We start from the raw sequence: 17,340 nt of genomic DNA, 5'->3' as shown, positions 1-17,340 counted from the left end.
GTGGAGAGGACTCAGTGTAATGTGCGTTTTAAAGGAAGGTACAAACACCGAAGGGAAGAACAATGCAGATTATTTAGACAGAGGAAGTAAGAGGTTTTTCAAATACAAACCCAGCTGTAACACTTCCGAGCACAAAGGATGTTATTCAGCTAAACTGTTCTTTTCTTTTATTTTTTTTAAGACTCTGCCAGCCTTTTCCTCACCACCCTCAAAATGATACTCTCTAGTTGTATACTGTAAACTGATAGCTGAGCACATACTTTGCAATTGAAAATTACAAGTAGCCACATAAAAATACTTCCATGCTTCCTCCTTCATACGTTCTAGAACACACACATTTATGACCATACACTACATTTTCCACACTGGAATGTTCACGCTGCACATTCATTGCAGATGAAAGTCGTGGCCTGCCGGGGTGCCTAGATTTTCACAACAAACTAATGCACATGTAAAATATAGCTTTAGGTGGGAATCCTGTGGGCTACATATTGAAAAGCTTAGGGCAACTGATAAAGATAACAAAGACACCAGATTTCCTGTTCTAATCTACTTGGAAAGGATCATTAATAAATAGTTCAGCTCCAAACTGTATTTTTGCAACAAAACCTAATATGAATAGAAATGATTCCATGATTTTAATGTTTATGTGATTCTGTATTATTTTCCTTAAAGTAACTGGAATAATAATAATATTGCACTCTGTCAACTTGAAGTTTAGTATATATTTTTTTAAGTTAAAAGTCACTTCAGATTTTATTTCTGCCCCTGAGTCTGCCTGCTAATTTGTGTGATTTTATAATCCTATTTTTAAATGTATTTTTCCCCCTTCTGCTCTGTGAAAAACTCTCACGAACGGTGGGAGAAACGATACCACTGATTATACACAAATGCTGTAAAATCCACAAAGTGAACAATCATTAACCATGAGAAGTAATTTTTCTCTTTTTCATTGATAGGAATCTTAGCTATCACTTGTGAAAATAGCAGATAAAAATTATTTCATGGATAGGTGGGATTCTTAAATTGAACGGCATCCCTGCACAGCAGTATATCATTCATTTATGAACACGTTTTTAAAATTTAAATTCATTCTGGACAGGGGAATTAATTTAAACATTTGATGCAATGTTATGAACCCAAATACAACCCCATTGTTTCTCCGAAGTGGGAAAGTTAGATGGTAACACATTAAATGCTGGCTAATTAGAGGTGTCCTGTCTTTTAAACAACTCTGAGGGGAATAGAGGGGAAGTTAGCAGTTTTCCATCCCACTCTATATCTGCATGATTGGCCTCATTATTCTCCATTTCAAAATTCAGGCACTATATTCATTAGGGTTTACATATGCCTCATTGTTCTGCTTTATCTTTCAAATGGATTCTGAATCTGGCAGCTCAGCTTTTGCCTCCAGGTCCTTCTTTCCCTCTCAGGACCTAGGACTCTCCCATCCCATGAGGCAACACATAATTACTACCTTGGATTTTCTGTATAGCGATGCATATTATTGGGAAAAAATAGACTGGAACTTGAGTGTAAATGTCTGGCTGGGTACTTAGTAACTCCTAAGCAGAATATGCATAAAACAGGAAACATTCATAGCCTCTGTAACATGCCTTTGGAGATCAGATGATTCCAGGGGTGTAGTTATCATGGGCTATACATTCCTGATATGGTATGAAGTAGGGGAGAGGGGGGTGAATGCCTCCAATCCCACCCCCGAAGGCTGTGATTTACTCATGGTCACTACTTCCTCAGGTTCTCTTTTCATTGATATAAATGCACTTTCTTAGGGGGGAATGGCTATTTTTGTGCTGGGATTAGCTAGCACAAGAGCTGCTTCTACTCCTAAGGAGTGCAGTAGTTCCCACTAATTAATGTAGAGTCGTAGGATTGTTATCAGCCAGACAGAGTGTTGCTTTAATATAGATCTTCTACTAATATTTACTCAGTGAGATTTCCAGCTGACACATCAATGCTGGACTCTACCTCATTGGTAGAGTGTACGCTACCAAGGTCTGTGGTGTGGGTCTTTGTTTCTTCTCCTCTTAAAGGATCAGAACGCTTGCCATAGACAGCACATTTCTCCCTGTTTAATTTAAGCCTTCACTGAGCCCAATCCCATGCTTAAAAGGTGACGCCTGTTATTTCGTGTACATGATGAAACTCATTGTCAACAGACAGATGACTAGTGGGATATTCTGAATGCCAACCTCCCAAATACAGACTCTAAATCCTTTGCCAAAACGCAGCACCAACAAGAAAGAGAAGAATAGAAAGTAAGATTAGAAAGACTTCATATTGAGGATCATTAATGTGCAAGCCAACAAATTCTGTGCTTACTCCCTTATACGCTAGAGATGCTAGGCAAAAGCAGTACTGGGAGGAAGGGGGCCATTAATAGTAGTATCAGAATTGTTCTACCTATACACAGAAGCTGGAAAACAGTGTTGAGGTTTGAGCCCCATTCCACACCTGGGACAGGGAAATTGGGGAGAGTTCAAAAGAAAAGCAACACAAACATTAAAAAACTGCTCACACTAGTCAGAGCTGCTGCAATGGATGGACAAACTAGGAAAATGTAAATTATCATTAAAATAGCAACAATCATCAACATTTGAATTCATTTTTCCATCTCCATTTCCCTCATGCATTGGTTCAGACATCAACTGGCCTCATCAGATGAGAAACTATAGGAAGATCCACCACTAGATATCATACTACACACAGGGAATCATAGAAAATATTGGCGATACCTGCTTACTTATTTCCATAGCATCTTATCAACACTAACTACTTACCTATAGCCAAGTACCTCAGGAGATGCTCAGCATCTTCAGTGGTTTTATTCTCCTGTTCTTATAAAAACATTTACAGCAGGGGCATCAACAGTGCACGCTTAACCCTATTCTTCCAGTGTGCTTTCATACTGACCTGGAGGGACCATTTCTAGGTAGGAGACGCTATTTCAGTCTCCAGGCCTAGTCAGTATTTAGTCTGGCTTCAGAGAATGGAGATTAGTGCCAATTAGAATTTTTATCACATACATACCTGAGTATGTGGGAGGGAATTGAAACCACCAGACCATTTCAAAAAAGGCCAATAAATGTTCTGTGGCACCTTCTAGACTAACAGACGTATTGGAGCATAAGCTTTCATGGGTGAATACCCACGTGCATCTGACAAAGTAGGTATTCACCCATGAAAGCTTATGTTCCAATACGTCTGTTAGTCTAGAAGGTGCCACAGGACTCTGTTGCTTTTTACAGATCCAGACTAACACAGCTACCCCTCTGATACTTGACACCAATAAATGGTCATCAGATAATAATGACTTGGGTTGCAGCTGAGCTGGGTTAGATTTAAATCTCTGGCTTAGAGGCATTTATTCAAATGTCTTTTCCCTTTTCTCCATGTATAAAGCAACACATTCTTTATTAAAGCAAAGCAGGAGAAACTGGCTCTATGGAAATTCCATTCATAGGCACTGCCATCTCTTGGCATAGAACCCATCACTAGCACTCAATGCCTTGCACCAAAAGCTACGGAAGAGAAGAGAAACAGAAGTCAGAGGTAGGGTGCCCAGATGTCCCGTTTTTATAGGGACAGTCCCGTTTTTTGGGACTTTTTCTTATATAGGCGCCTATTACCCCCCACCTCCTGACCCGTTTTTTCACAGTTGCTATCTGGTCACCCTAGTCAGACGGTGCCAAAATTCCATCATATCACTAGAACTGCTATCTGACAATCAAAAATGTCTGTCTCTATCTGAGATGTTTCCATAGCAACTATGTCCATGGTATTTAAATAGTGGCACATATCCCATCTGTCTTTGAATGAAGGCACTGAGGTTTCAGGATTCGCTTTAATATTTGCAGAATATGCTGTTCTAATATATTGATGGGCTTTTAAAATAGAACACAGACTTCTATTTGCATGTCATTAACTTGCAGCCAATGAGTAAGTAGCTGCATAGATCAACACAGACTGGTAGAAATCCACGTTAAAGTATCATATTTTCCAAAGACTTAGGAATTCACCAACCCCCACTCAGCACAGGCTGACTCAGCAGGCGAGACTTACCGGACATGGATGGAAAAGCAGAAGGCACTAAACTGTCTGAAAGAAACTCCAAACATGTGGTCTGAGTGAAAGAAAAGGTCAAGGGGCGGGGGGAAGGCAGCAGGACAAATCTAGGCATAGAAAACCAATGGCCTTCCAGAAGCAATATCTTTCATTCTCTTTTAGGGCTCGATTCTCTGCTATGCCCAGCTTCCACTAGGTGCAGGAGAGGAGATCCCTGATTCTCTGACCCACCCTGGTCACAGGTGAAAACAGCCCAGAGACCATTCCCGAGTTGGGGATAGTTAGAGGATATCATCCACTAGCCACTTTGGCCATCCACATCCAGCATGTCCCCCACATGCCCACCAGGCTATGCAAAGGCAGGTGTAGGAGCCAGCTCCACAAGCTCTGCACCCAGGGCCGGCTCCAGCATTTCTGCCGCCCCAAGCAAAAAAAAAAAAAAAAGCCGCGATCGGCGGGGCAGTACAGCGGCAGGTCCTTTGCTCCTAGAGGGAGTGAGGGACCTGCCACCCCCGAATTGCCTCAGGTGCCGCCCCTCTCCCTTGGCTGCCCCAAGCACCTGCTTGTTCAGCTGGTGCCTGGAGCCGGCCCTGTCTGCACCCACTGGGGACTCCCCCATACAGGCAACCTGCAGGAACTTTCCTGAACAGTGCAAAGAGAGTGGAACAAGAGCAAGAATCCGGTCACTACTCTCCTGTGTGTGGCCAGTGTTTTGAATCCTTTGGAAACTCCAGAGAATCTAAGGAACCTCAGATTTTCAGGCTCCACCACTCTGATAAACACAGCTGGGAGCCAATAAAGCAACCAGCCACAATGTGGAAACAAGGAAGCATAAATATTACTAAGGTCCTTGATCAGGAATGCAAAGCAACCGCATTTTTAGATCCCCACTTCCTCTGGCCTGTTTACCCTATTAGATACCACCGCAGCCGTCTTTCTATGCACAGTAATGTTGCTCACAGTCCCAGTGTAAATTCAAAGACTGAACAGACACCCAGTCCTCCCCAAACTATCCCACACAAACAAATGTATATACTGCAGGAGCTGAGACACCATTCAAACCAGGCTTCACAAGGTCTAGATGTGACCAGTCTTATATCCAAAGATACACCAGAGCTGGTGGCACTGTAGGACAAAGGCTATTGTCATCTCCCACCTATTGCTAACAGTAAGGAAAAAAGTATCAGAGGGGTAGCCGTGTTAGTCTGTATCCACAAAAACAATGAGGAGTCTGGACTCCTTGTTGTTTTAGTAAGGAAGAAATGTTCATAGCAGTCTCCATTGTCCTCCATTTCTGCATTTATGCTCACACTCTTTTGTGTATGCAAACCCAATGTGAACTCAGCCTGCACTTGGTTTGCACACAAAACAGTTTCAGTGTGTGTAAATCCTAACAGTTGTGCCCACAAATGATAGTGTGTGAAAACCAGCATGTACAAAGTTGCACAAGCACAAATGGAAACATTTGACACTGAAAACTCCAATCAAGTGTCTGGGGGAGTGGCAGCGAATTAGAGAAAATACAATAGGCTCAAATAAACAAGCAGTGGTTTAATAAAAGGAGGAAAAAGGCAAGGAGTCCACACCTAGGTAGTGATAGTTTTCATGCATTTGGGACTAATGGACACAGTAGTACAGTGGCATTCTGTGACATACAGTGGCGCTACAACATTATGCCTGGCAAAGGCAGCTTCCCCAGCCCTGATTGGAACATATATTTTCTTACTTCACTCCCCACAAAGGGACCTTTCTTTAGAGAAGGAAGGCAGTTGCTTCTTTTATTTTTTGTATTAATAAATGAATGTGATTCTAGTAGAAGGCATGAGACTGGCAGCCCAGGAGACTGACGACTTCTGTTTTAACCACAAAACAGGTACAGCATGGGCAGTGCAAGTTCTCCCATGCTGGCCGCCTTTGCCTATGTGCCTCAGTCTTGACCCAGAGGGGCCACTGCTAGGGATGAGAAGTAAGGTCAGTTCATTGCCCATTGGTTCTTTGGCTCATCTGCTGAGATTGCCAACAAGGAGGCCAATTAGTGCTAACAGCAAGGATGGTTTTTGCAGTGTTACCTGTCAATTGGGAACTGAGCTGAGACACCTGAACACATTTCAGACAAGCTGCCAAACAACAAGAGGTTGTAGATTCAAACCAGTAACCTAGAGATGAAAGGCTTGATAGCCCATTATTCATCCCCTGAGCCATCCAACACCCCCGGAATAATGATATAACTTCTGTTTGAACACAGCTTTTCAGGAAGTGGCTAAAATAGCACTCAGAGTGGTAGCCGTGTTAGTCTGTATCAGCAAAAACAACGAGGAGTCCTTGTGGCACCTTAGCACTGACTCTTCTGAGTAAGCATAAGGGACTCTCAAGCAGAACGGCATTACAGAGTCAGTACATCTCCTTTTCTCACCTACCCAAACCACTGCAGTAATCACACATCTGTTAGACTAGAGCCAGCCTTTGACTACACCTACAGAAGTCATTCATGCACATAGGGTGGAAGTTAACTTTTAGATATGCAAACTCGGAGGGCAGAAGTGAGAGCGCAAGAGCCAGGGCTGGAAGCAACCCAGGAACAAAGCAGCCAGCTGGGGAAATTCTATTCTAAATGGTACCTTTAGGAGAAGTGGATATTTGCAAATTCTCTGAATTGGTGTCAGCAGATAACCCTCTAGTGGAATGTCTGTCGTCTTTCTGCCTCCCAAAAGCATGCAGCTCTGTAAACAGAAAGGAAAAGAAACATCATCATTGATACAAAGCTCCCATACACTCTTGGATAATGACTTTATAGTTCCATAGCACTGTTCACACATTCGGATCCCAAACCATATTGTACAGGAAAGAGAATCACTTCATCACCATTGAAAAGCAGCCACTTCCTGAAAGGCAGCAACTGTTTTTCTGCTGCTGTTAACACTCTAGAGCATTTCAGAACAAGAAATGAAGAAGAATGCTGCACCCTATGAACAATGCATGCACAAAGCCAGGGAGACGCAATGTCATTCCCAAACCGTGGTCAAGAGTTGCTGGAGGAATTCTGATAAATTTTCAGGACAAGTCAGAGCTGGGGGCCAGTCGATTGTAAATTGCATTGTGGTAGTGCCTAAGCACCCCAGTCACGGACTAGGACCCCACTGTGCTAAGTGCTCTACAAACACACAATGAAAAATGGTTACTGACCCAAAAGAAACAATAATACTAATAGCAAATGAGTGGGAGTGAATCCTGCATAACAGGTCCCATCAGCCCTCTGCAATGATGTTCTTTTTATTTTTTTTCTTCCACATTTTATATCCTTTATTCCAGAGGTGGGCAAACTACGGCCCACGGGCCACGTCCGGCCCCCATGACGGTCCTGCCCGGCCCTTGAGCTCCCGGCCGGGGAGGCTAGCCCCCGGCCCTGCCCCCGCAGCCTCAGCTCGCCGTGCCGCCTGCGCTCTGGGCAGAGGGGCTGGGCGGTGAGAGCCGCCAGGTGTAGTGTATTAAATTGCTCTCCATAGGAATGTGCTACTTACGGAGCACCAGGACTGGCAGCTGTAAGTAGAACACTGTAGGTAGCACATTCCTACCTACAGGAGCAATTTAATGCACTACACCCAGGTAGGGAAGGCTGTGCCTCCCCAAACAGTCTGGCCCCCGTCCCCTCTCACTTCCCGTCCCCTGACTGCCCCCTCAGAACCCCCAACCCATCCAACCCCACCGCTCCTTGTCCCCAACTGCCCCCTCCCAGGACCCCCCTCCCCTAACCACTCCCCGGGACCCCACCCCCATCCAACCCCCGACCCTATCCAACCCCCCCTGCTCCCTGTCTCCTGACTGCCCCAACCCCTATCCACACCCCCACCACCTGACAGGCCTCCTGGGACTCCCACGCCTATCCAACCGCCCCCTGCTCCCTGTCCCCTGACTCCCCCCAGGACCCTCTGCCCCTTATCCAATCCCCCCACTCCCCGCCTCTTTACCATGCTGCTCAGAGCACCAGGATTGGCAGCTGTAAGTAGCACATTCTCATGGGGAGCAATTTAATACACTACACTGGCCCTCCATACAGTTTCGGAACCCCAATGTGGCCCTCGGGCCAAAAAGTTTGCCCACCCCTGTTTTATCCAGTATTTTTCTTTTTGGTGTTGGAGCCCAGCTCCTTCTGGAAAATAAGAATCGGTCTTCACTTCCTAAAACTACCTGCTCAGTTGGAGCACTGACAACACCGGGCAAAACCCCGACATGCAAGTCATGCTGAAACTCAGTGGACAGAATGTGAAAGGATGGGAAATGCTTCAGGAAGATGCTACTAACTGTGGCGGGAGATTTATGTGTGCAAGTGCTGATGACACAAAGGAGGGAGTTAGATGCTCAAAGCTCTCTAGGCATCAATAGGAGATGAGCCATTATGGGTAAAGATGGTAGTGTGGAGTTCTTAATCCAAAGATAAACATTATACTGCCTGAGGTTCAGAACATGTCAAACAATGTGAAGGGGAAAATGTGCAATCAGCAAAAGGAACCCAACTAACTCATTACTGTCATTACTCGATAGTCCTGCTGAACTTAATGTGACCTCTCATGTGAGTTAGTGCTCACCTATATAAGGCTTACACCATTGGGCCCCAAGGATATCGAACCCAAAAAGCTAAAAGAAGATGCACTCATTAAAGTTATGGCCAAAGTTTGAGCTGCAGGAAATCAAAGTCCATTGCATCCCATAGACAGTCTCACTGCCTAATCATCATGTCTGAACCCATCGTTTGGTTCCAGGGTATGTTTTGTTTACCCTATGTGACATATGATTAGGCTGTGAGACTGTCTATGGGATGCAGTGGACTTTGATTTCCAGCAGCTCAAACTTTGGCCATAACTTTATTATACTGTTCCTAACGAGTGCATCTTATTTTAGCCTGCAGTTTCCAGACAGAAAAGGGTAAATGGGCATGTTTGTACCCAGGATGGGGCAAACCCACCCAGTTTTGGTTAGACATAGTTAATGAAAGGGACAATATAAACCATACACTCAGTATAATTATTGCTGATACAAGAAGTAAGAAAAGTAAATCCAAACCCAACCAAGTCCAGGTAAAAGGGTCAGAGTTGTTCCATAACTCATTCAAAGTGTATTTGAAAGACTCACAAAACCTTCTAGTCAACCAAAGTTAAGTTTTATGTTTGTAACGAAGCCTCAAACAAGTCAAGCTTCACCTGCTTTGTTCATTAAGAACATTTTCCTAGTGCATCATTCATTATAGTGGCCCAGAAGCACTCTGAGCATTGGTGCTTTTTTGGCTGTAGGTTTAATCATCTCTCTATTTTCAAACAGCCCTCACAGACACCATTTATCAACAGCCCTGAATGATATTTTTACGTACAATCTCCTGCACAATAACCACTCTCCAGGCTATTCTAGATCTGTGGTGCTTGCTACCAGCTCACAAAGCTCTCAGTTCAATTTTCCAAGAGTCTCGTCTGATTCAGTCCTTCCCAGGCCTCTTCTCCGCCCATCGCTCCAACACTGGATCAAAATTGCCATTTAAATCTTACTAAGTTTTCAGATATATTCCCAGATCTTCTGAGGCTGGGCTCTATATTTCACCAGCTGTGAGAGGGCACCCAGGCCAAATCCATTCACACAAGCAATGCTTTGTATTCTAATGTAGCCCTCGTTGCAGGGTGACATTATAACGTGGGCTTTCATGGGAGATTGGGGGTGGAAGGAATTACACCAGCCACAGCAAAGCACAGGCTTTAGTGTTTTCCCCATATTTACAGCTATTTTAAGAATCTTTTGAATCCAGGTGCTACAGAAAACGACAGTTGGCAGCACATCATCTCTTACTCTGGGCCTCCTGCCCAGTTTGCCAGTTGAGGCCAACAACATAGCTAATGCTTTTTGTCTCTGTTGGCCCAATTAGTAGGTGCAGAGAACACTCTGAAACAATGGTCATATGCACTTTTCTCTGTAGACCAGGGGCAACCTTCGGCACGCGGCCCATCAGGGTAATCCGCTGGCAGGTCGCGAGACATTTTGTTTACGTTGACCATCCACAGGCGCAGCCCCCCGCAGCTCCCAGTGGCCACGGTTTGCTGTTCCCGGCCAACGTGAGCTGTGGGAAGCGGCGGCCAGCACGTCCCTGCAGCCCGCGCCACTTCCCGCAGCTCCCATTGGCTGGGAATGGCAAACCATGGCCACTGGGAGCTGCAGGGGGCCGTGCCTGCAGACAGTCAATGTAAACAAAATGTCTCACGGCCCGCCAGCAGATTATCCTGATGGGCCACGTGCTGAAGGTTGCCGACCCCTGGTCTAGACCTTCTCCCAAATAATTTTTCCTTTGCAGTGACACACAGAGGAGCCATCAGGCTAGAAGGAGACACTTCAGTGCTTCAAAAACACAGTGACATCATGGGACTAACTCAAACTCACAAGAGTGAAGAGGGCCTGAATACTTAAGGGAATGAACTCTTGTTCTCCATGCTTCCTGTTAGGTCTAGGAATTGTGGCTGAAAAGTGCCCAGAGGATGAGGGCCTACCTGGAAGGGATATTCATTCAGAAGGGGCTTCTGCTTCTCTATTTAATCCGGAAGGACTAGGCCTTTGGCAGGTGGGAGACAAGTTAGGAGTGGAAGGGAATGAAGCCCTCATATGAAGGACCACATTTTCAAAATGGCAGCCTCCTTTCTACCTCAAGGCATGCAGTAAGAACTTAGGGTGATTCAGGATGTTAGGCTATCAGCTGGTGGCAACTCTCACTCCCAATACCTTTGCCCATGGTTGGGAACAAGGGAGAAATGACCTGGAATCAAGGAAGATGGGAGGAGGATGTTGGAGGGAGGAAATGCCACCAAAGAAACAGAAAATAATCAAGAAGTGCAGTTCACTTTTTTGGGAGGGAGCTCTGTCTATTGGCTAGAGCATGGAGTGGGAAATCAGATTCACTGGGGTTCTAGTCCTAATTCTGCCACTGACTTGTTGGGCAACTCATTTAATCATCTGTGGGTCAACTCATCTCTGGCCTAAATGGGAACAACCTCCTATTGAAATTGCTCGTTCCAGGGCTGAATTTAGTTCTGTGACTCAGTTTGCCAATCAAAACAATGGACATATTAATATCTACCCTCCCAGCAGCTGTAAGGCTTGAATGGTTCATGTCTGTAAAGTGCTTTGAGCCCCTGGGACATGAAAGGTTCCTTGTAAGTACAGTACAAAGTTGGATTGTTAAGTGCAAAATGCTAGAGAAGATGCTCACCAGGAGGAATGCTCTCACTGCTGGAATCTTGTTCAGTTCCATTAGGAGCCTGAGTGCTTTCTCATGGTTGCTACAATATTCCTCGTATACAAAGAACTTGTCTTTCTGCAAGAAAAAAGTAACACATGTTGACTCAGAGTATGATTGTATGGACAGAACTGGTTTGCGTATTTTCTCTCAGAATAATACAAATTAAATACTTTACAAAGGAGTCTGAATTTAGGCACAACATTAACAATAAATGGAAGTGCTCCTCTAATTCCTTAACTACTGTGCTGTAAATATACATGATCCTTCTGGCCATACACATGATGTCATGCCCACAAATGGAAATAAAATCTCCTTGTTAAAGTACAAGAAGCAGCTGGTAGTACCATGTTCTACTTTATTTAAACCACAGGGTGAGAGTGACGGTAGAATTTTTTCCAGTGTAATAGATTAGAGATGCTGAGCACACCGCAAAACATAACTTATTTGGAGAACAACATGGAATATTTTACAGAAAAGCAATAAAAACCATTTCCAGCACCTTGCAGTTTAAAGGCTCTTGTGCCCTAGGGGATGAAAGCTCCATGCACCCTTCCATATCCAGGGACCAGACACAATCTGTCCCAAACTATGAGAAGGGCACTTTTAGAAGCAGTATCTTGCCGGTATTGGTCCATATAGATCTTCCTCCGCAAGCTGCAGATTAGATACTTGCAGACTTTAACAGCTTTATTTATGTTGATATGCACAGATCCATGCAAAAACTATGGCTGTTTGAAACAGTTAAGCAACATGGATCCAGAGAAATGTAGCTGCATTCCCTATGACCTCATGGAAGAGAAACTGTGTTTACACACTGATACAGGAGGCTAACTCAGCATTCAGGTCAACTGCTTCAGGGCTGGACACGTGCTCGTGAACTGAGTAAAGTGCTGCTTGTTTTTATACCAAAGGATCACTGATCTGATGAGGCATTTGTTTCTCCTTTTATTGATGGGTGTAGAGCTAAGACTAAATTGATTTCTCCCCAAACACAACAATACCAATGGCATAAGGCAAACAAAGCAGCAGCCACAAAGAAATTGGAGTGAGAAGTGGGCAAGCAGATGCTCTGGACCTTTATCTCTCAGCTGCATGGCACACATCAGTATATGGCTTTAATCCTGGGGAGTTCAATAGAAAGGGAGGCTCCAGACCACCAGACACAGGAAAAGGCAGGCTGGATGCATGACACACATGGATGGAGGGAACTGGGAATCATGCTGATTGTGTCTTTAAAAGAGCAAGTTAAAGAAGGAGAAGCTGGGCATGTGAGTTCCTCCAATATTTGCTCTTCTTGACTCCCTCAGGCAGCTCCAGATGCACAGGAGCAGCACGCTTGAAAACCAGCTTCCTAGAAATAGCCTCCATTCTCAGGACAGCATCTGTTTCGGATCAGGAGGAGAGCTTGTATCAATGCAACAGGAGCAAATGTCATTGCTCAGGTTACTGACTGCAGCATCATGCGTCCCACCTTCTGAGAGCTTCTATTTGTATCATGACAAAATCACCCTGCTAAACTTGACTCAATATCATAATTATACACACAGCCGAGCGCTTTCATCAAGTCCTTTCCAGCTGCCTTTCATGCATAAGACCCACAAGTATGAGAGCTATGCTTTAAATTACTCGGTGTCTGAAGTGTTTAATTTCCTCTCTGGGTGACACTGAGGTTTCCCTCCTTCCCATCGATGAAGAAATGATCAGTTCCATAATTAGAGATGTTATCCCCTGGAATGCTGAGCCTACAGTTACCACTACCTTAAAGTGCAATTATGGTCAGACAAGGGACTGTGTAAAAATGACACCTTCTTACTCAGCAGAGCTGCTCCCCATGTGCATCCAGACCCAGAGATGCTGTACTGACAAAAATAAATTTTTACTGCTCTAAATTGGAATATTCCTAAAAGCTTTGTTCCCCCATATTCTCTCTGAGCCTTGCATGGAGTCCTTGGAGTGGGAAGAGAAAGAAGTTCCCCTCAAAGGAGCCCCTCAGCTTTTGGGCCCCGATTCATCAAAGCATTTAAGCACACATTTAATTTTAACCATGTGGTCCTTTCTATCCTTATTCAGGAACTTAAGCACATTCTTAAATGCTTCGAGATTGCTTGATTCCGGTGTGCTTAGGGGATGCTGCATTAACTTGCCTCATCCTTGAGACAGCATTGTCTGATCATATTCACACGGCACCAGGCAAACAGCAGATGTATCTAATTCAAATTAATAGGAGCTCAGAAAGCTGATGGAATCAAATAAACCAGCACTGCTGAACTGGAGGTTGGAGCTACAAGTGGTGCATCTACACCCTATTTTTGATACTCTTCCTTTCCATCAGCCAGTAAGGCTCCTATCTAGACCTAGTGGCTTGGTTAGTCAGCAACCTGTCTTGTCTTCATCACTGCTGATTAGGGTGACCAGATGTCCCGATTTTATAGGGACAGTCCTGATATTTGGGACTTTTTTTTTATATGGGCTCCTTTTACCCCCTACTCCCTGTCCCGATTTTTCACACTTGCTAGCCGGTCACCCTACTGCTGATCCAAGGCAGAATGAAGGCTAAGGCTGGCCTACAGTGCAGGTCAGTTGCCATAGATATACATCAATAGATGTTGCTTGGCTGACTTGTGCCTGACTGTTGTGACATTGATGGGAAGCCCCATTGTTCCAGCAGGGAGCAGTCATGTAAAAATAACAGAACTCAAAGTCCCATGAAAGTGCTTGTGTGTTGTGAGGGTTTTTTGTGGGGGAAGGGGAGTTCTGTGCTTTGTTCAGACCATAAGTTATATGGAGGCAGATGCTGCTTGGCCTCTGAGGTTATATCACTGTCAGCAGGTAGTTCACTGTGATCCAGGAACCTGCACACAGACTTCCTGTACTGCTTCCACCCGACATGAATCAGCTCTGGCAATAACAGAGAGACCAAGCTCTCGCCAGCTCTGTGCATTTCTGGTCCGCAGACAGCCTGATGTTTCCATGGTCTGCATAAAAGAGCCTTTATGACAAGAAAACTCAGGGAAAATGTTTAGAGCTTAGAAATTCAAGGGAAATGTCAGAAAGAGACACTATTAGCCTGTGGGCACTTGAGTCCTGGGATTCTCACTCTACTTGCTGAATTTAGGAGCATTTTTTTAAAAACAGCTATCTGCTGCAGGGGAACATCTGTGCTAACATCTGGCAGGTGACACGGAAGTGGCACTTGTAATCAGGAACAATGATGAACTTGCTATTAAGTCAGGTGATCATGAAGATACACTGGCACATTCAGGTCACAGGCTTTATCTAACTTCCTCACCACTAACCCCCTTTGGGTTATGCTGTGACTTGACCATAATGAAAAACAATATGGCGAGAGTGATGTTTGGATTCACAAAACCTTTAGTGATTTTCATATGCAATTCAGGGTGGGAAATCCATCTATTCATTCTACTCTATTTGCTAGGGGGACCCAGAGACTTACAAGATTTATTTTTAGAATATTTGTTATTTCAAGGTTTTCTCCCTCCTGCATCTAGGTTGTTTGCTCACTTGTCAAACTGGCTAACAACATGTGCTATGGAAAAAGTGTCAGCTCTACAGCTATGTCCCAGAACTGCATCTCTTGGGGATCATTGTTGGCTTTTTCCCTTCAAAGCCCAGAGTGTTCCATCCTTTATTCTCCTTGTGACAAAATACTGCCCACCATTTCGCTGAAACTATGCAATGACTCCATGGAAAACTGCTGAGAACAACGGTACCTCCATAGTACAGCTTGCTCACATGTGCCACGACTTCACTAGAACAGTACCAATTACAGACATGGGGCACTGGTACCCTAAGCAAAGAGGGGAACTGGAGATCTGCTTTAAACCCAGGCCACTGCATTAGAAATCTTACTGCCAGTGGCCAGGGTATCATTATTTAAATCTGCATTGTGGCAAGACACAGGGCCCTGAGAATTAGCCCTTTCTGTCTTCCACATTGCTGCACTTCAGGCTGTATATTATCTTCTGAGCTCCAGCAGGACCCCACATACTAAGAGATTGCTTTCTCCCCCTTTGCTAACCTTCTCTTGGTCATTGCTTGCCTGGAAATAAGTGGTGATAGTGCCTCCCAGCATTATTTCTGCATCTCCTTAGAACTGGAGCCCTAGGTGGACACACATAGCAATTATGGTTATGACCAGTCTTGACTGTATATTCTGAACTGGAAGGAGTTTGACTCACTGCAATGTATGGACTGCAGGCCTTTGTCTCTTGGGAATCGTGGGACAGAATCGTGTAGACATTATGAACAATGCATTGTACGGGCTTCAGTGCAAATTGATGCAGAATGTGCCAGTCCATTAGACTCCAATACAAGAGAAATTTGCAGTAGCACTCATCCATCTGGCATTATTGTCTAATCAGTGGTTCTCAACCAGGGGTCCGGGGCCTCTTGGGAGGCCGCGAGCAGGTTTCAGGGGATCCGCCAAGCATGGCCAGTGTTAGACTCGCTAGGGCCCAGAGCAGAAAGCCAAAGTCCCGCCACACGGGACTGCAGCCCGGGGCACCAAGCCCCACCACTCGGGGCTGAAGCCAAAGCCTGAAGAACTTAGCTTTGTGGTGCCCCGTGGTGTGGGGCCCTGGGCAATTGCTCTGCTTGCTACCCTTTAACGCCGGCCCTGGCTTTTATATGCAGAAAAACAGTTGTTGTGGCACAGCTGGGCCCTGGAGTTTTTATAGCAGGGGAAGGGGGGCTCAGAAAGAAAATGGTTGAGAACCCCTAGTCTAATAATTTCTCTGTTACACATTTATGTATATTTCATTAATAAGGGGTATTGGATTAAGAATGAATTACTAAACATTTCAATAACAAAGTTATATATGAGTGGTTTTCAACCTTTTTTCATTTGCGGACCCCTACAAAATTTCAAATGGAGGTGTAGACCTCTTTGGAAATCTTAGTCTGCAGACAGCAGGTTGAAAACTACTGTTATACAATATTACTTGACGTGTAGTTGTAGCCGTGTCGGTCCCAGGATATTAGAGAGACACAAAGTGGGTGAGGTCTGGAAGAAGAGCTCTGTGTGGCTCGAAAGCTTGTCTCTCTTACCAACGGAAGTTGGCCCAATAAAAGATACTACCTCATCCACCTTGTGACTCTATACAATACAACATTTATACAAGAAACTATAGTCAGTGAGGTTAATGGGGTTATACACCAGGGCTGAATTTGGGCGAATGACTATATACTAACATTTCTGTGGAATCAATGCTATTTTATAAGAAACCCTGCAGTTTTCCAGCATCCCCAAGGGAACATCCTGATTTAGTATCTCCAGTTAACAACTATAAAATAAACATCTCCACATAATTGTAAAATAAACATCTGATCATTAGTATGTCCCACTGTCAGGCAACGATACTAGTAGGTGTTCAATATAAGGACCATAAGAACAGGTTAGGCAAACACCTGTCAGGGATGGTCTAAATGGACTTAATCCTGCCTCTGCACGGGGGGTGGATTAGATGACCCCTTGAAGTCTGGTCCAGCTCTACATTTCTATGATTTGTTGTTCTCCTGTGTGTTTGCATAGCCTTAACATGGTGTGGCCCCACTCCTCACTACAGCCTCTGGGCACTACTACAATATAAATAATACATTCTACTACTAGTAATAATATTTACATGATTGTCACATCATAAATAAACAAATGTATGCAAAGGGAGCAGGTGCTGTGGTTTTACGAATATAATGAATGACTGTATAAAATCTGTGCACTCAAACAGACCAGGTACACTATAAAGTCTGGATCATCCCAGATTATTGAAGCATGATGGAATAGATTTGAATGGAGAGTTGCTGCTGTTGAATAAAGTTATTAGAGTTCTCAGCAAAGATGTTATGTGGGAGGTTTCTGATTTTCAAACGCCTTGGGAGTGCAGTTGCACATAAAAAATGTCCATGCAACTGTGTTGGTTATTGTATGCAAATCAGGTAACTTTGCATGCAAATAGCATGTGAGTGAGATG

The 17,340-nt window shown here is 44.4% G+C and overlaps 1 protein-coding gene across 3 annotated transcripts in view; it reads right to left on the bottom strand.

The window, feature by feature from the left end:
* Positions 1–17,340, bottom strand: part of PREX1 (phosphatidylinositol-3,4,5-trisphosphate dependent Rac exchange factor 1) — a 222,263-nt gene that overhangs the window by 111,048 nt on the left and 93,875 nt on the right. For all 3 annotated transcript variants that reach the window (XM_024207459.2, XM_024207465.2, XM_024207472.2), the window contains exons 4-5: positions 11,324–11,428; positions 6,705–6,806 (exon numbers count right to left, since the gene is read on the bottom strand). In XM_024207459.2, the coding sequence (XP_024063227.1) occupies positions 6,705–6,806; positions 11,324–11,428 (207 nt within the window). The remainder of the gene's footprint in view (positions 1–6,704; positions 6,807–11,323; positions 11,429–17,340) is intronic.

Source organism: Terrapene carolina, unplaced genomic scaffold, assembly GCF_002925995.2.
Source record: "Terrapene carolina triunguis isolate 2854851 unplaced genomic scaffold, T_m_triunguis-2.0 Scaffold130, whole genome shotgun sequence".
NCBI lineage: Eukaryota > Metazoa > Chordata > Testudines > Emydidae > Terrapene > Terrapene triunguis.
Note: the sequence above shows the minus strand (reverse complement) of the source record. Positions and strands in the feature narration are given on the sequence as shown.